A 22,035-nucleotide genomic window follows, 5' to 3' on the forward strand; every position below is an offset into this window, starting at 1 on the left:
TAGCTCCTGTATTTGTGCGTGTTCTTATCTTGGTCTCATCAGAGGGCTTGTTTCAGACATTTGTTTTCCACTCCTGCTCATCTGGCTGTAGAAAACAAAACGTTAGCACCTAAAAACCAATTGAAAAATCGGTCACATGAGAGTAACCTGAATTCATTACCTCTGGGTTTTGTGCCAGATGTAACTGGATATTTTCCACTGAAAACAAGAAAGTCAATGATAAAGTCATGCCCAATGACTGAGTGAATGCATTTTGTAGTAGGAAGGCACCTCTCCTCCTCGCTTGGTATAGGCAGTAAAGGGAGAGCAATAACTTCAGTTTACAGTAAATTTTCTGCTTTGTGGTGGGTAAAATAGAAGTTTCCCAGAGCTAGAATTAAACAATAATTAGCAGCTGATAAAACCCCCCTGACACCCTGCACCTTCTTTCCTAAGGCATAAATATTAAGAGCTGCTTATCAAGCTCAGTTCCTGATTAATATTCTGCAGTCTGTACAGGCCCACTTCTTGTTTCTCTGAAGAAGGATTTATTTTAAAATATAACAGTAGACCAAAAAAAAATACTGGATTTTTGAAATTAAAGGTTGAACTTTCTTAGTGGCTGGAGCACCCAGTGATTGTTGCAATGAGTTGTTTGTAATTTTTTACTTCAGTTATCATTCAGTGTTAAGGACTCCATGTTAAAAGATTTGTAATGTGAAGCATTTGAATAGCATGTGTGTTTTGACAGGTAATAAACATGGCAGATCTGCATAAAGCAGATCTTTTTACCTTTAGTAATTAATTATTGTAGTAATTTGTAATTTGCAGTCACAATTGTGACGCAGTTTAGTTGTGTGCATGTATGAACTGTCAGAAAACATGGTACTCACATGGAGCAGCTTGCTCCAAGGCATGTAAGGTACTTTGATTTTATCTTCTTTTATGAAAAAAGAAGTGTGCCGAGGACCTGGGACTCTCCCATGGGCAGGACCAGCTGCGTGCTGGAGTGGTGGCTGGTGTGACTCAGTTTTGGGGAGTTGTTGGATGCCACAGAAAGCCCTCCCTCGGCTCTGCAGGCAGTCTGCGAGAGCTCTGTTGGCTCTGCTGGGTGTTTGAGCGTGGGATGACTCTCCATATTTATCTGATATTTCCTGCTGCCTCCTTGTCCCATTGCATTTCCATGACCTTGGGCTCCCTCGGGACTGCTTTTCTCCTCCTCCCCTGGGATATTGTTGATTGCTTTCACAGCAACCCATTTTAAGATCTTAAAAAAAAAAAAGATGAGGTAAGCTGATGTAATGTTTGCTGCTCATGAAAAGGTTATGGGTCTGCCCAAGGTAGCAGAAGCGAATAATTTCCAAACTCTGATCTCTAGGGGAGAGAAATGTGATATCTAAGGCTTTTGAAACCTCTAGACCTTACATTTATAATCTGGCATTTTACAGATCTTTTTCAACCAGTTATTCCCCATTATTTTAAGTGGTGGCTTTTGAGAAGCAATTTGATTTGCGCAAACAAGCAAAAAAAGATCAATAGCCATTTTAGATTTTGCACCTGTGTCCCACCAAGCAGATTTTGAGCCCATTGGTTTCTCACTTCACATAACACCAGGCTGCGATTAAAGGCTTTTCTTGCTTCTGCTATGATCTTTCCATGAAATAGAAATCAGTGCATCTGCATGCTGCCCAGTCCATCACTTTCTGAGCTTGAGGAGACCTTAGGCTCAAAAAAATTTAATGGCTGTCCTAAATGTGCAGCACAGTCCTGGCTTGACTGAAGTCAGTGGCAGCTTCATTCCCACAGAGCCTGAGTTTCAGATCTGGGGCTGTGTCTGCACCATGCAGTGGGGTCCTGCTCCTACACCTGTTCCCTGCACCAAACAAATCTGGCCTCTTGCCCAGAATACCCCTTTACAACCAGCTCTGCCCCCTCTTGTGCCATAGGAGTGTTGTGCCACTTACTGCACCACCAAACCATGCTGGACTCCTGAAGCAGGATTAACTCCTGTCCAGATTAGATCTTGATCAAGCAGATTTGCAGGCTGTTAAAAATTTCACAAAACTCACAGTTTTTGTGGGTTCTGAAGAGTAACATGGGGAAGCCTGAAGTGCCATGAAATTAAAAAAGCCAGGATGTCTGTGGCATATGTGTTTTGTTTCTAGTTTCTGCAGAAAAGATGCATAATTGAAGAAAAAATATAATCTTTATTTGCATGTACAATATGTTTCTCCTCCTGTCTCATCCCTTTTGTGAGAACTCGGGGCCAGAATTACAGTATCAGAAGTTGCTTTTGGATGCTATTCAGCTCCCATATGTCATGATCTGTTTTTAATCAAATGGGTTTTCCATCTGAAAGTAGCTGTTGGATAAAGAATGGGTAGAAATATTTCTGTGTGAATTAGCTCAGACTGAAGCTACAAACCTTTTTTTTTTTTTTTTCCACAACAAACACATGGAAAAATATTCTTCAGAGTAGTGTAGTCGGCCTGAAAATTGGCAACAGCAGCTTCCTTCCCAGGCTTTGACTCCTCTGCCTTGACTGTGTGGGTCAGATCTTTAAAGAGGACCTGAAATCTTCATGTTACACAGTCTTATCTCCCCTCCATGATGCAGGGCAGTGCCAGTGTCACCCTTGTGTGTATGGGCATTGAGGGAGGGAGGTTGAGTGGTTTGGTTTTCCAGAATTGTGAGACACAACTGAGGAGTAACCTGGGTTTGCTGAGAATCATCCTCTTTCCCCTGGGCAGTCTTTCCTTTGCTAGCCTCAATGGTCTCTGCCCTGGTAGGAACATGATGATGAGAGAGGCCTCAGATCTCCTTAGCAGCCTGTGCTCAGCATGTCCAGTTCTTGAATGCCATGAAACTGGGCTGCAGTAGATGGGGAGCAGCCTTGGGGACTGAATGTGGTCAAATAAGCAGAGAGGAAAGTATGGCTGCAGGACCTCTGTGGTTTCTGGGATATTAGATGACACCTCTCTCCTGCTAGGAAAGAATAAGAAAGGAAAAGTTCCTCAGCAGTCCTCGGAAAAGCATTGTTAAGCCCGATATTCAACAACCCTCCAGGAATTTTCATGCAATAACTTTTATCAGTAAAAGCACAGTAGCAATTACCAAGATGGGATAGTGCCCTGCGGAAGATGGAGAAGGGGATGATGCTTATCCATCCCCCATCACTGGAGACAGAGAGCTTCACTTGTGTGTCCATGGCAAAAGGGAGAGCTCCTGCTGCGGTACTGGGGCTGAGGGAGGAGGGATGCTTTCCTGTTTCCTCTGGCAGATCATTATCTCACTCCATATGTGAAACATGGAAATTGCTTTAAAGGCCCAGGAGCTGGCCTGGCTGTGACTTTCATTATATTGATGTTGTGTAGTCACCCTCAGTGAGTGACCTCAGTGGTCACTCTTGGTACCTCCATCCTGTGTTTGCTGAAGCCTTGTGTATCTGTCATCAAGGCAGCAGGACCAGCATTGGCCTGAAGGCAAGTGCATGAGAGAACAGAACCTGTCTCATTTTTTCTCTTTAAAAGAAATGTTTTGGCAGTACTAGGGTCAAAAGGAAACATTTTTCTGGTTTATATATATATATATATATATACACACACATATATATACATATATTTTTTTTCTGTTACGTATATATTTTCTGTTTTATAGGTGTATGTATGTGTGTGCAGATTTTTATCACAGCTTCTTGCAAAACAGTGTTTCTGTAAGATGATTGTTTTGTGGATGGACTACGGTTGGACAAGAGAAATCCTGGGCTTATTCTGGGCTTCTCTTGACCTTTCCATCAGTATAAGAAAACAATGTCACTCTCACTGTCAAGCTTTACATCACCTTCAGATCAGTCTAGTGGGGGCCAGAGGTGCTGAGTGGTATGATGTGACTCAGCCAGGGCTGTGTGCAGAGAGAGGGTTGAGTTCCTATCCCAGGTGTATGGGTGTGAGTAAGCAACTGTTGCATGGCTGTAATCCCCCAGTACCCCTGGAGCTGAGTTTGCTTTGAATTTCCTGTTGAACCAGAGCAACTTCTTGCTTGAGAAGGGCAACGGCTGCATCTCCATGTACAAAGATGACCTGGAGCATGGGATTGCAGATCAGCAGCCCACAATGGGCTGTTGCTTCAGGGACAGAATAGCTCTCCCAGTCATGTCTGCAACCAGCTCTGGGACCCTCCAAAGAGGATAGAAGGCAGGGTGTGTTACCACAGATCGGAAAATGTGCCATCCCTCAGTTAAAGCTTGTATCCCAGGGAGAGCAAAATTGGTGGGAACTGGTAGTGGAGATGTGTGGGAGAATGCTGCATACTGTCCTGAGACCTCTGCTAAAGGCTGCAGCAGGGAAATGGCTTTAATTTAGGCTAGTTCTGCACTCAGGGCTATATTCCTCATTATGAGCAGGAACAGCCAGTGAGGTCTGGAATTACTCTATTGACTTTTCAGCCTTTGGATGTACCCCATGCTTTGTGGCCCATGCTCATTTGTGTTTTCTTTTCCCTGAACAGGTCTATATCATCAATGTAACATGGTCTGACCTGACTTCCCAGATCATCTACCGGAGATACAGCAAGTTCTTTGACCTGCAGGTAAGTCTGTCTTGCCTAACATAAAATATTATTTCTACTCATGCTCCTAGTCATGTTTCCAGCTGGGTTAATAGTGCCTTTAAGTAAGGCTTTGTGCTTGGTTGGTCTGTTACATGTCATGATCTTGAAACTTTTCAGGCTCTGCCCTTGTAAGGTATAAGATAAGTGGGTGGTATGCTCACAGTGAGCAGCTTGCACTGTAAAGACATTTAAAGCTGACATTTTCATGAATGGTTCCTATTGAAGAGAGGATCTAATTTTAAATACTTTGGATGCACTTAGAACAGAGAGAGAGCTACATTCTGGGCCCCCAGAAACTACTTAGCTAAATAACTGAAAACAACAGAGCTTTTGCACACTCCCACAGCAGTTCAGTAATGGAGATGGCAGTGGAAACCTTCCAGATTCTCCTCCTAACCATCTAGCTGGCCAGCCAGTGTCCTGACTCCTGCTGTTTTGTACAACTCCTTTGCTGTATTCTGTGCCTGTATATTTAGATTTCATTGAAAACTTTCTCACTGGATAGCTGCTGACCAAAGTCTGAAACCAGGAAACGGGAAAAGTCTCAGTTACAGTTTCAGTGTGGGCATCAGCTGCTTCGTTTCTTGTAGTGTTACTTTATTTCTGATAGTGTTCCTGGGCACTTGCATGGGTAAGGAGAGCTTTGGGGCTGATGTCCTGTTTAGCAGTAATCAAGATCCATTGATATCTTTGTAGGCAGCAAAACTATAATTGCCTGGGGTGAAAATAAAAGCTGTGCTTTGACGAGGTCCTGAACTTTGGGGGAAAATGTTGATTTTGGGGCTGGAGCTTGTGTTTGGAGATGGGCTGTGGTTAGAATATCGAGTGAATCCTCACAGCCACTGTTAAGGATGTACACAGCTGACTCTGCTGTGTCCTGGAAAATAACATTGAGTCTTTTTGCCATGATAAATTAGGAAAAGAAGGGTTCCTGATCTGAGGTATCTTGAAAAGCTCTAGTTTCATCATTGCTCCCCTTTATGTTTCCTTTCTGGTATTTGGAAACCTGAAGTCTCTAGCATGTTTTGTAAGCTAGATCAGTTATGACCTCCTGGCCTTTCTGGTGAAAAATGTGACCATTTTTACAGTCAGTCCTGATTTCTGTTTGCTCTGTGGCTGGAAGACAAGAGAGGGATGTTCTTAAGCTTCCTTTTGTGCCCGTCTTCACTTCTTATTGGGCTGAAGTGCCAGGCCTGCCAGTGCCTCTGCTGTGAAGAGTGTGTCAGCATCTTCTCTGTGTCTGATGTACCTGCTAAAGAGGCACAGCTCCCTAGTCACAAACATTTGTTGTCAGCATGCAAATTGTGGCCAAAACTGTTTCTTTCTTTCTCTTCTTTTTCTTTTTGCCCCAGTTCTGTTTTCATGTATATGTTGTTCTGGGTCTCCTGGCCTTTCCTGGTAGGTTTGAAAAGTTCCCATCAAGCGTGGAGTTATCAATGGGGTTAGTGTGTTGGACAGGAAATGATGTCTCAATCAGGGAGTGAGTCCTGAAAGGTCCCATTGATAAGTGCAAGGGGGCCTAGCCAGTGGAAAACTCTTGCTTGCATAACGCTTCTCCCCCCACGAGAAAATACGACAAGAAAGTAACAAAATTCCCTTCCTTAACCCTTTTCCCTCCCAGGGATCTCTATCAGGGCCAACACTGCATGAACAGTGACAGCCCTCTGCAACAGCCTCTTTAGCTCTTGCAGCGTGAGGCGCTCAGTTACAGAAACTGAGGTCTTCACTTAAGGTTTCCATGGCCTTGTTTCTGTGAGCATATCACTGTGTCGATCTGTGCCTCAGTTTCCCACCTCTAGGATGTAGACAAGTCCCTGTGTGCTCAGGCTGCCATAATGTGCTTTTGAACTCCCAGAAGTGATAGGTGATTCCCCCCCTTCCCCTTTTCTCCTGTTACTTTTTCTGGATTTTTGTTTATGTCTGAACATCTCTTAGGTGATGCAAAGGAAAGTGCTTTGAGTCTTGAATACCAGCTTGTGTCTACAGCTCTAACGAAGCCTGCAAAGAGAGTTGGAAAAGGAAATGAATGCTAGGGCCCTTGGGGTAACCCTTGCATTTTGGGAAACTTATGGCTTGATCTTCAGTGATTCTTGCTCAAATGCAAATTTGCTGCAGGTCAGGGGATAACTTGTGCTTTCCAGGTTTTTGGAGGAACCTCGAACTTCACTGGTTGAACCTGGGTTTGGCAGCCTGATAACCATAAGTGATAATGTGACCTTAGCATAATCAATATACTTTGACAATATCCCCCACGTGGCCCTTGCAGCAGAAAATTAAGTAAATGCTTAGGGAGTAATGCTCAGCCAATTCACGGGAATCACTCATGTCCAAAACAGCTGGAATCCACAGGTCTCTGCCAACTCCACTTGCCCTGCTGTGTCAACGACAGAGGTGCACTTCAGGACTTCCAAAGCGTGCATGTGTCTCATTTGCTCTTGACTAGAACTGGAGGAATAAGGGCTGGCCTGTAGCGACTTAATCAGGGCTGAAATGCCTTGTGTTGACAGTGACACTGGATAGGACCCATGGGGAAACCCAGGGGGCTGCCCAGGAGCAAGGGAGTAATACAGATAATTAATTTCACTACTTCATTTTCATGTTTCTTTAAAAAAGAGCCCACCCTTCCCCAAACGGCTGTGGGAAGTGGCTCAGTGGTTTTGAGAGCTCTAGCATTGCTTGATACTGAGCTTTTTGAAATACTTCCTTGCAAATTCTCTTAGGCACTGCAGGCAGTAACAGGCTGCTGTGTCCCAAAGATTCAAATCTCAGAAGTGTTTGGTTGTGCTATTTCAGCAGCACATATGCTTGAATTAGGAGTCAGGTTGTTTTTAAGATGAGGAATAAGGCAGTGTGACTGGACATACCATGGGATTTGTTTGCCCCACAAAGATGTGAGAAGTACAACAAAGAGAACCTAAAGCAACAAGCCAAGTGTCAGCCCTGTGCTGCTTCAGTGAGTCTGGATATCTATAAATACATGTTTTAAATTAAATCAGGGCATTCTCACATCCTTTAATTGTGCAACCAAGTCACATCTGCTCCTGAGCATGGGTCAAATGATGGCAGCAGAATACACATGGGTGCCAGTGTTTCAATAAATAGGATTGAAAAGATTGAATTAGCTCTGCATCAATGAAAGCATCACTATAAATTGCTTGCCAAGTCCAGTTATCTGTTGTTTTTCACCCTGGGGAGACATTTGCACCTGAGCACCATGTGGGGTCAAAGCTACCTCCTAATGTGATATTTTAAATGCCTCTTTCTTGCACTTGCCTGCAGTGCAGAACAGAGGAGCTTGAGGAGAGCGATATAAACATCGCCTGTTGGTAGTGCTGACCCTCGAGACAGGCTGGTGGCTCACTGAGACACAATCCCTGGATGCTGTTTGAGGTCTCCCATCATTGCTGATGGATTTTCTGGTGATGATTGCAGAATCCTGTCCTGAGGTGATAGTTCAGCAATGCTCCTGTTGTCCCTGAAGGAGCTGAGAAAGGACACTGTTTTATTGGGATAGCAGAGAAAACTCCTGGCATTTCCACCATGCAATAAAAGACATCTATAGATGTAAGACCCATATTGTTCTTGCTGTAAAGTGCTTTTGGAGGCTGTTAGCAGGATAGGGATTTGCATTTGAGTGTGCACATAAATAATTACCCAAAACAGAAGGTGGAAAAGTGCAGGGATGCAGCCAGCTCACTCTGCCATGGCTGTGCTTGCCCATGAAAAGCAACCACAAAATTTGCAGGTGGCAAGTATGAAGGGTGGGTCTTTCCCCACTCCCCATATCACCCTCCCAGTTGCTCAGTAGCACCTAGGGGTTTTATAGCTATTATGACCCCAGCTGGGTGGTGCCCCTGCACTAAGAAACCTTCTCCTCAGCAAAAGGAGCAGAAAAATTGGACAGAACTTCAGTTCCTCGTGTCTTAGCTTCAATCAACAGCAGCTCATCTGCTGCATTTTATTCAGTGACTCCAAATGTTGTGGTGTGACTTCATGCCTGTGTTACTGAGTGCCTCCCGTCAGAGTATGAACAGGACCAGCACCTCAGCAGAGGGACCAAACCCTACATTCCATAAGGATGGCTGGCTCTCTGTGTGCAGAGCTGGGGGAGGATCCTTTCTCACAATAGTGAAATACAGCTTTCTCCAAGGGAAAACACTGGGGCTTATGCAGCATGCCATAGTCCCACATTGTGTTCCTAGTTGAGCAAGAGGCAAATGACATCCCTGCCGGAGCCTCAGCAGGAATGTTAGGTGGGCAGATCGAAGTTTCTCCACACAATGACCCACACAGATGTTTTGGCTTCAAGGAGATATCTGAAAAGTCACAATTTTGAAAAGACAAATAAACAAAGCTCCATTCAAGCACTGGCTTTGTGTGTTAGCACAAAATTATCTGCCTAATGTGGTCTGCTGATCTAAGCAGGTTTTCTTCAAAGTGGCGCAGAAAGAGAATCTCACTAGCAGCCAATTAGAACACTAAAAAAATAAAGAATGTCAAGAATTTTATTAGGAAGAGGAAAGAGATGTAAGTTGTCTTCAGGGTGATGATAAAACATGAAGAGCTTCTTGTTATTGCTAGGGTCATCCTGATTGTGGTGCTATAATGGAGTAACTGAACATTGAAGATGGCATTAAACAAAAATGGTATTAAAAAAAACAGTAATTGCAGTCTCTATATCTCCTTTTCTTACTCAGACTGGAGTCCATCTGAATGCTGCTGCTATTGATCGTTCTGTTACATGCTCTTCTGTACCAACATCCCTTTGCTGTTACTCCAAGATGTATCAAATAGTGTAATGTCCACTCTCATTCCCAGTTAGGTGGTTGTAACTGTGCCACATGCCTGAGTGCCCTGGGTGTCACCAGGTCACTATGATTTGAAGCAGGACCTGGTGGCTTTGGAATACAGGCTTTCTGGTGCGGAGCAAAGGGGAAATCAGTACAGGGTATCTGCAGGGTAGGTGCCTGATGCAATTCTGATGGAATTGTGTATATTCACTGTCATTAGTTAATTTGGATTAATTGCCCAAGTGGAGACCTACAGCCCTAATTCTAGTGGTCCAGTGGAGTCTAACTCTGTAATGACTGTTTTTGAAGGACCTGTAATATTTTATGTTGTACTGTTCACGCTTCTAGCTCTGCAGGAGTGGTGAATGGACAAGCTCAAGCATGCACTAAATTTATCAGTGGTGAAGAGTATAGGTAAGAATGCAATGGGGCAAGTGTGCTCCTGCATTTGCAAATGCTGACTCCTAACCCTCAACCCACCAGGCCTTTTTAGCAGGATGAGTGGAGTCACTGCCTGGTCTTCCCAGCCATCCATGGGGTCGCTCTGTGATGTGTGACACTCTCTTCCATAGATGCCACCCTGCACATGGCTCCTGGCTGACACTGTGGGAAGGGAAGGAGGGCTGGTGTTGTGGCTCTGTGCATGATGCAGCTTGCCCCTCTCACAGCGTGGGAGGTTTGCGTTAAAAGGATTCCCAGGGAGTGTTTCTGTTGGGCTACATGGGTGCGTCTGAGGGTGCATAAGGAAACAGGCAGGAAAGCTGGAGGAGAAAGTGGGGTTGAATAGGGCAGGGGAGGAGGTAGGGAGGAACAGTATGGCAGAGGGTTGCTGCATTATGCTGTGATACAAGTTCACAGTGAAATACACTCCTCTGCCTGCCCCATGTTCAGGTCTGGCCTAGAAAGTGATATGGTGGCTTGTGGTAGCTTAGCCAGCTCCTCAGGGTGAGACAGCAGCAAGGCAAGAACAGAGGTGATATCCACACCACTATGTCTCAGTGATCTGAGGATGCAATAGAAGTGCCCTCTTCTAATGATAGGAAATGGATTTTGCTATCAAAGGATGGAGGTTTTTCTTTTCTCTGGAAGCTGCTGAGGGGCAGAGGTGAGTCTCCCAGTGGTGCCATCATAATTTCTCACTATACAGAGAAAGTTTTTTAATACCAGAAACACCCAAAAGAGTCTTACGTGTTCTGGACAAAGTGGTAATGGAGTTCTGGTTGGGTGGTTGTCCTGACCCCCCTGTGAAATGGGAATCTCTCAAAGCTGTGTCTCTGACAGTTGTGTCCTCCATTCCCTTCCTTCTCATGGCCAGGGTCTAGGACTGCACTATGGCATCAGTGACTGTGATGGATGCTGTTTGGGTCATCACACCACATGAACATTTTTCCATACAATGTGCTGATATTCTCCTGGATGTCGACAAGTACTTCTTTCCCTGGCATTCATATCCTGTGTGTGGAATCAGTAGTATTTAAACATTTCACCACACAATCAAGAAGCTTTCTCCTTATCTAACACAGATTAAACGCTAACTCACTTCTAGGGTCTTAGAGGAGCACAACATCGAGTGACAGGCTGTTTTAAAGATTAATTTTTCCTGCCATCGTTGTGTTGTCTTTGTGTGCTGTGCTACCACAACCTCAGCTGTTACAGAGGGACTGCACAGTTAATGATCTGCTCTGACTACCAAAGGGAATTCATCCTCTACACTAATTTCTTGCCTTTTGCAGCCTCTGAGCAAAAGTTCAGCACTGGCAGATCTTTGTTAGCATTCAATTTGTAGCTCTTCTTTAGGCATGCTCCTGATCCTAGAAGTAAAACAAAGTTTAATTAAGCTCCAGGCTTTATATGTAGTTAGACAAATGAGTAGCAGCGGGTTGCTGTTTTTTTTTATTTGCATTTGTTTTTTGTTTTTTTGGAGTGTTTTTTAGAAATATTGGGAGCAGTGCCTGGACAGTGTGTGAGCCATGATGGGCAGTGGAAATTGCTTTGGAAATTGCTGCCCCTCAAGATGCTAGGGCTTGGGTTTTAGTCTGCACCCTTTGATGAGGCTTGGATTGCACATTCAGTGCCCTGTGAATCTCACCAGCCAGAGGAGAGTGTGAAGTCCATCTCCAAGGTGTGTGATCATGCTGGGACAGCAATGACTGATGAGTGTTCATAAAGCAGTTTCCCTGAGAGCCCCAATCTCCACAACAGTGGCTGTGGAAACTGTCCTGGATAGCAGCCCCCAGCAATCGGACCGGAGCTTTCCCTGACAGAGTTACAGATACAGTCAGGAAAATCTCAGAAATTAGTGGCAGAGCTCTGCAATGGTGAGCTCTCACTGCTTATAAAGAGCCCAGTGAGGTGTGTTTTGTGGAAGGTGTATGGACTTTACGAGTATGAGAGAAGCCTGTTCTAAAGGCTATCTGCCCTAAGCTTGCGTAAGATTTGGAAAAGGTTTGTGAAGGTTCAACTGTGATGCCAGTTCTTGGTTCAGCTTCCCTCTCCAGTTCAAAGCTGATGGCTGAAAAGTGATGCCACTTGACCAGATGCACATGTATTCATGCAATAGTATTTTTAGACTGAAAAGGCCTCTGTGGGTATTATTTGCAAGCTAAACCAAATTGCTTTATGTGCTTTTTGCGTGCATGCATTTTTTATGAACTACCTAGAAAGAGTTTAACTTGGGTGGGTTTGTCCAACCCAAGAATCTCAAGGGAGTGCTGCAGAACTGTAATGGATAGCAGATTTCTCAGCAGAGGAATTTACTGTGTCTGGAGTAGTAACCTGATTTATAAAGGATTAAAACCATTCTGTTGGGAAACAGGAAGGTTACCTTATGCTCTAATATTGGATACTCTGCATCTACCAATTGAACTACACAGGCTTGTTACCTGCAAAGATCCTTCATGATCCTTGCAGAATATTGAACTCCACTTACAGACCTCTAGCAGGCACAGAAAAGAGTGAAACTGGTCAAAATGGCTATTTCCTGGAATTATTCCCTGCTTTCTAGAGGTTTGGTTTGTGTAAGTTGTTCTTGTTATCAGTACCTACACTCCCCACCTATCGCTGACTTGGAGGCTGGGAGGATGGTAGGGACTCTGTGGTGTGGGAAGGTCTCTCCTGGATACAGCCACAGAGAGGAAAAGCAACAAGTTTTTCCAAATGAACTGAGACGATTTACTTCAGCTGAGGAGGATTCAGACCTATTTTCATAGCTGTTGGTTACTTTATGTGTTAAAAATCAAATGTATCAGGAGCATTAGTTCCTGCAAGGTTATAGAGCTAATGGAAATCTAAAAACATGCCTGAAATTGCCAAAGATTCTGAACCATGATGGAAAATTTTGGTATTGGGCCCAGACCTGCTGGTTTTGTGCCTGGGCAGTATCTTATATAAGGGATTATGCAGAATAATGATAAAATTGGGCTAAAATCTTTTTTTCATCAGAGCGCATCAAGGCTCAACGTATACCTCCTGTGTTATCCCTCCTCCATCTCCATTATTCTGGTGTTGGAAGCTCTCATCATATCCCATTAGGTCTCCACAGCAGGATTTAAAGCTCAGCCTTGGGAGCAGCCCACTTGTTTGTTAACCTTGTTCCAGGTTTTGTTTGCTGGAACAATAAAACATGGGGGAGCAGTTTGGCTGCAGCACTGGCCCCAGCCAAAGCTACAGCTCTGGGGCTGCTGGCCTCACACAGGCAGCAAATTCCCCTAGTGCCGCTTTATTAGCATATTTCCTCTTTTCAGAGATCAAGATCAGCCTTTTTATTTTTTTTCTGGAATATCTGTGAGAAAGTTAAATTCCTTGGCTGGATTTTTCCGTGGCCTTTCTTCCCCGAAACACTCAAGCCCTGAAAGTTCAGGCATGACAGTTCCACCCTCTCCGCTACGTTGCCGCTCTCCCCTAATCGTACTCAGCTTTTAATTATTTATACTGCAGGAAAATCGCATGGGGTTCACACCCCCAGCCCTGAAACACAATTCCACTTTTGTGCAGGGAATACAATCCTTCACTTTCATTAAGTGTGCGGAGACCAAGATGAGAAGTGCCTGTTGTGTTCGCATCCCTTGGCTCACGATGAGAAGAGCTGGTTGTTTTCACAAACGTCCTAAATAGCCCTGCAAGGGTTATGTGGAGTTTATTTACATTATTGCATTTAAGTGCAAATAGAAAATCGCCCAGACATAATGGAAAGTTTATGCAGGGCTCTGTCAGGGCTCTTTTCCCTGTCACCTCACCCCTCCTGGCTTTCTGCTCCTACAGACTCAGATGTGGGAAGGCCATGTCTGGAAGGAGCCAGTAGCTCTTAGTCCTGTCACACCAGAGTTTGTCTACAGGACACAGAAAAGCATCAACTGGCACCTCTTCCACTGTGGACTGTGCACAGTCCTGCCTGCCACGGGGAAGGCTTATGATCAGGCTCACCTGAGACTGATTTATGAGCACTGGGTGCTATTTGCTTCTTTGCTGTAGCATCTGAATCCTTTTCATCATCAGCTTACTGTGTGTGAATTTGTGAGTTTGTTTTCCCCTTATTCCCTTCTTGCTTGCCTCAAGTCTAAGCACGGTTCTCCTTTTCTGCAGCCAGAGAGGTTTCATGTCTCGTGCAAATGCAAGTATTCCCACTGCAGAACCATCTTCTGCAATTTCCACTTCCCCTCCTTCAGGGGAAGCATCGAAGTGGAGTGGTCAGGGCAGCAAAACTCACAGAGGAACCACAGTGCTGAGCAGATGCTTTATGTAGTCATGCAAAAAGCAAGAACAGTGATGCTCCGGGGGAAGCTCAGTATCCTGCACGCTCATTCCTGGGTGTCCAGTTTGAACAGCCTTCAGCTAAACTGAGGGCTTTGCTCTCCACGTTTTGTTTTCTATTTCAAAGGAGAGGTCTAGTCTGTAGGATCTGTGCAGGAAAGGGAGGACTCGAACTCTTAAAGCATGTCAGATCCCTTGGCACTGCCCTGGCTGGCAACCTGCTGACTCCACCCCTGTCACTGAGCATTTACCCACACAGGTGCCCATAACTGAAGTTTTTTGAAGCTACCTCATTTCCTTGCTGGGTTAGCGTTTGCTCTTCCCTGTCTGTGCCCAGGAGAAGCATGGCAGAGTTGATGGTCCCTTGTGAGAGGAGGGTACCCTGGGAGCAGTCCACAAGCATTCCTGGGTCCAAACCCCAGGATATTTATTTTGGGTAGTAGCTGCAGTTATGTAGCAGCTCACGGTTCAGGCCTGCAGCTGTTCCTGATGGTGCATGTGTGTCCTTGGATATGGGAATTGTTCAAGTGCATTGGAACCCCGTGAGGGTGCAAAGTCAGCAGAGCAGGGAGTTACAGTCCAGTGAGGAGGTTCACACTTCAGAGTGGAGCAAGTTGTTAATAAGTTCTTGATGGCGGGAGCTGTGAACAAGCTCTCAAAGGACTAAGCAGAGACTCAAAAAAGCACCCTAGTGTGTTTAAGATAATTTCTGTAATTCTGCAGTACAAGCAGAATTGAAGCTGTTCATGGGGCATCAGTGTTGGTGCAGAGATGCCTCTGATTCACCAGGTCAGTGAAGGGCAGATTCTAATCGATTCAGCGGTGCTTTTGCAAACTGAGGTGACATCAGAGCTGTGTGCCTGGATCTTCATGCATTTGTTTTTTTAGAGCTGTGTTAAGAAAACCAGTGAGACTTGCTGAGCTGCTACTTCAGCCAGGTGTTTTGAGAGAGGTGAAGGACAAACTACAAAAACATTGAGAGAGAGAGGGGAAAATGCCAAATGGGAAGAAATTAGAAAGCAAACTAGAAAAGGACTAAGTAAAATGATAATAGGGAAAAATTCTTTCCAAGGACTAAGGTGAGTTTAATGATCAAAGTTTTGTCTTACAGGGAATACATCTTATCCAGTGGTAAGCTGGAGCAAAAAATTATTTCGCAGGCTTTTCTTTTTATCTGTCTAATCTCTGGCTTTAACAGTCCAGTAAGGTGGCATGTTTGGGCCTCTCTGTGGTCTGGGCATCTTTGAAATTGAAGTTCAGGCTTGTTCTGATCACTACAGTGAAGTGCTGCTTCTGTTTGAACAAAACTGGCGCGTGTCTTCCTGGTGAAGAAAATGTGGTGTGGGATGGCACATGGCAAACACCTGCGTCCTTGTAAAAAGTTCTGGTTATCTGGTAGGTTTTGTGTGTCGGTGACTTTTAGTGCAGCTCTGCAAAAACCTCTGTAACCATGTGTGATGCCTGTTGTGTTGCTATGCTGAGGGTTAGAGGGTGCTGGTTAGTTACACGTAAGGGTAAGATTTAGCATTTGGTGCTTCAGAAGGTGGCAGAGATTCCTTTGCCATTGGGATCTGGGAATAAGGCAGATGGAGTGATAAAGGGTAGTGTGATCCATGAAGGTGGTCCCTAGTTACCCTTATGTAAAGGGAAAAGTTTGCAAAAGGTGTTTCCAGAGTGGAGAGAAGTCTTACAAAGTTTCAGGTTCATTATGGGCGTGGGACAGCCATGGATTATACATGAGGGTGCTGTGGGCTGTAGGAGCACTGGGGCCGTCAGTTCCTGCCTGTTGTTAGGAAACCTCGTGCTGAATCCTGTTCCACTCTTAGGTCAAAATATATTTCATCGCCTTAGTGTGGAAATGTTTTTTGTGTAATTAGGAGCTGGGAGTCTGCGGTGTGGAAGAAGGAGTGGGGAACTTCTGGTGTGGCAGGAAGGTTATCTGGAAATATATACACCCATAAAATGGGGGCTATAATCAGCCCTCCTGGAGAAAGTTTATTCATTAATGTTTGTAAAATGCTTTGAAGTCTTTGGCTGGGAGTCTTTTTAACAGAGCCAAATGTTAGCTGTATTACAGTAGCTAAGCCAGACCTTAATGACCATGTTCCCTTTCCTCCCCCCGAGCCCCCAGCCATTTCTGACAGGGTTTGGTGAAGAAGTGAAGCATCAGCAGAGCGACCAAAGAGAAGTGAAGTGCTCAGCAGAAATATAAAAAGTGCTTTTCTTTCTTGAGATTATGTCCTGGTCCCATGGACTCCTGTGGTCAGGAATGGAATTTGTAGAAGGGATGAGGAGTTTATTTCCAGGCTTGTACCATGTTACTGCAGTTGGTAACTGTTTAGGGTTCCCTTAGTTGGTACTCGCTGGTGTCCTTTGGGTGTTTAAAGTCATCCCAGCTTATCTCCATGGGAAGCCACCAGAGTGAGACTGGCATGCTGGAATGGGAGGGGGACCTGGCTGTTGATGGAGCACGTGGCGAGCAGGGGAAGGACTTTGCTGGGGTGAAACAAGGAGGCCTCAGGGGAGAGCTGCTTTGATGGGCTGCTCATCAGCGGCTGCCCATAAATGCCCCTTGCTCCACGTCTCTCCATTTCTTACAGCACTGTCTATCCCCTGTTAATAACAGAATAGCATTTACCTTTTGTTTTTTCTTGACTTTTGGTGTCAGGAGGTGAGACTTGGTGATGGCACTGGTGGCAGCAAGGGTCATTTTTTTTTTTCATGTGAAGGAAATAGAGTGGGTTCTGTTCATGCTGTGTTCCCCAGAGTACCTGTGGATGAGATTCCAGCACAGAGGTAAGCAGGTAAATGAATGTCAGGAGTCATGGTGTAAGGACATGTCCCAAAGAATGAGTTACTGTTAAAAAATTGTCTGGGCTTGCACCCATTTGCTCTGGGTGGCAATTAGGAACAGCTGATTAGCATGACCTGGTTTGTCATGAGTTTGGACATAGCCTATAACTTCCACAGCTAGCTCTGACACCATGGCTTGTGGCATATTCATTCCCTGGCCTCACACGGGGTTAGGCTGGGATGGCTTCTTGCCTTGGGGACTGCATTGCTAATCATTGCCTGAAGATCTGAGGTACCCACACATACCTTGGTATGGGGGAGGCTGCTCTGCGCTGGCATGGTGGGTCTCAAGTGGGAGAGAAAGGCAGAGCACCCTGCGTTGTATGCACCCTGTAGCGAGGATGCTGGAAAGGTGCTGAGGCAAAGCAGAGAAGGGCCAGCATCTTCCCCAGAAACCTGATGTTCCTAATGATCCGTCGTCCTTCGAAAGCGCCCTCTGATTGTGGCGCTCGCAGCCAAAGACCGACCCAGCCCTTGCCTCTAATCTCGTCTTTCCTCTTACAGTCCAGTCCCTGGAAAGACGCAGCTCTCCAAGAAGACATTCCAGGGGGGTTTAATCACTGCACTCACTCGCTCCAGCCCTGCTGCGCTTGTGGTCTAAGCACCTGCTGTTTCATTTAATTAGCAACAAATGGGAGCGTGGGTTGGGGGGAAGAGGGAGCAGCACCCTGGTGAAGTATTTGCTGCGATGTAATGTATTTTATTTTGGGTTCGGAATGGAGGCCATGAGGAACATTTTCCAGAGGGCTCCATAAACCACCTCTGTTCACAGGGTGATTATTTGAGGAGGGAGGGGAGTGTGGATTTAAATCGGTGCCGCTAATTTCTGCAAACAACCACATTATTTTTAATTCATACTCCAGACTCCCTCCACCCATGGCTTGATGTTGGGAGCTGTGAATTTTCCACATCATAACAAAGTCCCTCTATAAAAGAGAGCCCTTTAAATATATTTTTAAAAATTGATTTCAAATACATCAGGCTCTCAAGTAAGTCAATATTCAGAATGGAAAACTAACCCTTTCCTTCCCTCGTGTTAATTTGTTTGTATTTCAGTAGCACATACCAGCTTTGAACAGAGGTACATCTCTGTGGTGTTAGGGGCTAGAAAAGGCATGAGAAGCCACAAGCCTTGATTGAATATAAGTTGAAAGACATAATCCCTTTGTTTATCGTGATTAATTAAGCTTGAGAGCTCTCTTGAGATAAATGCGTTACATTGCTAGCAGCATTTTACCTGTGTAGGGAAGGGAGATGGGACAGCTGGAAAGGGAGACTTCAGCATTGTGTCACTTGTGCTGGACACTGGCTGTGTCCCTGCCTTTGGGAGATCAGCAGCCAGAGCTTGGTGCAGGGAAGGTTACAGTCACTGCTTCCATGTGCTCCAGCCCGCCAGCACGGGGGGCTGTTTTTCTCCATGGGGGTGGCGAGTGTTGTCTCATACTTCTGCTGGTGCAAACTGTAGTTCCTAGTCTAAAGGCACATAATGTATATTGGCCTTCTGTCTAATTTTCTTAGGGTGGTTTCTTGCACAAGAGCTGCAAGAAAGAACACTGTATTTTTTTCCCTGCCCTGACTAAAGCAGAAGAGCTGGGTTTTAGAGATTTGTACTTTGGATTCCCTGTTCTGAAAGAGCATTCATCTCCCATGGATTTTGAGAGGATAAATTAATATGTGACTGTCAGATATCCAGATGCAGTGGTGACTGCAGTTGTGTCGAAACTGAGACTGATCATTTTGTTCTCACGTGGAGTTTTAGCTTCAGTCCTGGGAATTGGGTTCTGATCCAAGGACAGTAAAAGTTAACAGAAAATTCTCATCTTGTGAGATTGTCATAATCTTGAACACCAGAAATAGGGAAATTCTTGCTGTATGTCCATCCTACAGGCGGTCAGTATTAGAATAGAGTATTTCAGTTGAAAGGGACATACAATGACAATGTAGTGGAGCTGCCTGAGCACTTTGGGCTAACCAAAAGTTAAAGCAAGTTAATGGCATTGTTAATGACCTCTTAAATACTGAGGAACTTGGGGCATACCTACAACTCCTAGGTAGCCAGTTCCAGTGTTTGATCACCTCTCTATTAAAGAATATAAGCCAGTTTGTAGTTTGCTGCAAACTACCTAATCCTTGTATACTCACTGCTGTGTGTGAGCTCTGTGCTCACTGACGCCATAATAGCTCCTGGAGACTTACCAGTTAGGAGATAAATGTAAGAGGTTTCCCTGGGAAGGGAATTTGGTTGTGCCTGAAAATCCAGTGGCATCATGAAGAAAAGTTACCTTTGCGTGAAGTGCCAAGGCATGGAAAAGGGGGCCTCTGCATCCCAGAAATCACTGATTTTGCAGAAATTGGCTCTTTCTCTTGCTTTTTGGATTATTTTCATTGTTTTTTCATCTACTTGCAGGCACACAGGGCACCTGCATGTGTCCTGGAACTGTCAGACTCCTGCAAATCAGCATTCTGCTGAGAATCAACCCCATAAGCCCCCAGCAGTATCTTTTCCTCATCTTAGTTTTTCCTTCTTTCTCTATGTTCCTATCTGATGATAGAAATAGGTTCTTTCTGCATGGTTCAAATATGGAAGCAATACCTCGAGGGACACATTCAGAGTCAGAATATAAAGTCTGGAGTTCTTTTTCTACCTTTGACATTTGAGAGATGCTTTTAAGTAGATGAGATACTATTACAGTGTCAGCCCATCTGTCAGCAGGAGCATTGATGTATGAATCCTATTCCTTTGCTCAGTTTTAACAGAAAGGCAAGTGAAGCTGTCTGGTGGTTTGCCTTGCTGCATGCCTCAGTATGGCTGAGAAGGGAAATTTGTTTTCATTTTCAAGGCTCTGTTGTGCTTGCAGTGTTCAATGCTGTTCCACATCCAGGCAAGGGGATCGCCTTCTGAAGCTGCACTTGCAATTCAATTCCTCTTGTAATGGAGAACAGCCCCTTTGCCTGCCCCTTCACCTGCTGGCACTTGCTTTCGAAACATGAGCATCTTCCTCCAGCTTCAAATCCTTCTCCAGGTTGATACTAATCTGCAAGGTTCAAAGCAGGGGTGAGATTTCAAAGTTTCCTTAACCACATTGGATCTGCATTCAGGCTGTGTTGAAAGCCTGTGTGTTGAAGCACATATAATCACATCTCTGCACCTGTTCGGGTGGAGAAAACTTCTTATGAGTTTTATTTCTGTTGTTCTTAAGCCACTCTCATTTTTTTTCCATTTCTGGCCAGTGTGATGTTCTCCTGCATCTGACCTCATGGAGAGACATGCACCAGCCCCAGATGAAGGGCTAGAAACAATTGTCTGCACCTGGAGGAAGAAAATAGGTTATTTGTGTGTATGTGTGTGTCTGGTAGTGCAATTTATTTGTTCAGTTACTTGAGCCAAGGTTTCCCCCCAAAGGAAGCCCTAATTAAGCATGATAACTTTCCATCTGAATTGCTGGCAAAGAGCAGCTTGCTGTGCTGGCCATGGGAGTGTAGTTGCTGCCCTCCCATGCCTTTTCTCTCTGTGTTTGATAATGAAGGAAGGTTAGCAGGAGCTGTGCTTTCATGAGGCTGATGTCTTGCTTTCTGATGGAAAACAGACCATTCTGTGCTGTGAAATTTTTCTAACTCTCAGTAAGGTGATACCTGGAACCTAATTTTTGAAGTTGCTTGCGTCCAGGTAGAAAGCAATTGATGTGTCTTTCCTCCTTCCACCTCCTTCTCTTTTCAATTCTTTCTTGTTTTGGTGGGGGTTTTTGTTTGTTTGTTTGGGTTTTTGTTTGTGTTTTATTTGTTTTTTAAAATTTATTTAATAAAACTTTTAGTGCTAGGTTGTGCAGATGGCAGGTGCAGTGGCAGCTCTCTAGACCTGATCGCTTACAGCCGTAACGCTGAGGTGCTTAAAGGCAGATCAGATAAAGAACCCTACAGAGAACACAAGAACTGCGTGGCCTTACAAAACCAGCAGCCAGGTCTGATACTGCAATGCCATCACACAGCTTGACTGCTGCTCATAAGGGAATTTCAGGATGTGGCCTGAACCTCTTTGATGCAAGTTACTCTCTTCCTGGCTGTTTTCTGTCCAACACCATTATCATGTGATTTTAGGAAAAGTCTGTGAAATGTTAATTCCCCACCTGAGCCAGGGGCTAGGGCAGAAGAGAGCTGTGTGGTACCTGCAGCTTGTTGGTTAGACTTGGACTTTCCAACACATTTTGTGAGGATGTTTCCACAATCTGGGCATCCTTCTGATGTCTCTTTATTGTGGCTTTGTGTGGTGGAGAGTAGGACAGAATAGAAAAGAGCAAATCCACAGGGAGGATCAGAAATAGCCCTGGATGCCTGCACAGTGCCCAGCAGGGCACAAATGACTGTCATGCTTGTTTGCCCTGTCTATCTGCCCCATCCGGCTTCTAAACCTAATCACAAGATGTGGAAAGGCATAGAAATCTGCATCCTCAATGTTGTTGTCCTGGATGGACATCAGCCTGACCATCAAAGCAGTTTCTTTGCCTCAGAAATGTTTGGGAAGGAGCTGCTGGATGGGATGAGCTGTTGTGGCTGTTGATTTCCTGCAGCTTGCTTTCCCCAGCTCCATTTCCTTGCATCACCCAAGCATATCTTGCATCATATAACCGGTGTGTATCGTTCAGCTGGCCACAGTGGATTACATGTGTGGCCAGGCAGGCTGGAGAACACTTGTGTTTTCATTTTACAACCGAGTACGTGCCTAATTATGTACAAACTGTTTCTGGCACTGCACTGCTCCTCCTGTTATTGGAAGAGCATCTGCCAGAGGAGAACAGGCTTGGATGCTCACTGGCAAGGTGGACATGTAGCTAACTGCCTATGGAGAAATGGGTGCTGGTGTTCAACCCATGTGGCTCTGCAGTTCCCCTTGCCTTAAAGCTCAGGAAGCTGCTGCCCTGACAGGGACGGGCACAGCAGCTCTGGCTTTCAAGGCAGCCCTGTGCTGCCTGTGGTAGGTAACAGTGTACTGGGTACCTCTTGCACCTGGTACTGCTGACTGTGGTCTCACTGTCAGGTCTTGCAAATGCCACCAGGCAGG

At 45.0% G+C, this 22,035-nt stretch overlaps 1 protein-coding gene across 2 annotated transcripts in view; it reads left to right on the forward strand.

Annotated features, from left to right (window-relative positions):
* Positions 1 to 22,035, forward strand: part of SH3PXD2A (SH3 and PX domains 2A) — a 246,803-nt gene that overhangs the window by 40,146 nt on the left and 184,622 nt on the right. For both annotated transcript variants that reach the window (XM_039390702.1, XM_027738618.2), the window contains exon 2: positions 4,486 to 4,566. In XM_039390702.1, coding sequence (XP_039246636.1) covers positions 4,486 to 4,566 — 81 coding nt within the window. The remainder of the gene's footprint in view (positions 1 to 4,485; positions 4,567 to 22,035) is intronic.

Source organism: Pipra filicauda, unplaced genomic scaffold, assembly GCF_003945595.2.
Source record: "Pipra filicauda isolate LSUMZ 115617 unplaced genomic scaffold, ASM394559v2 scaffold85_size2586006_pilon, whole genome shotgun sequence".
Classification (NCBI taxonomy): Eukaryota; Metazoa; Chordata; class Aves; order Passeriformes; family Pipridae; genus Pipra; species Pipra filicauda.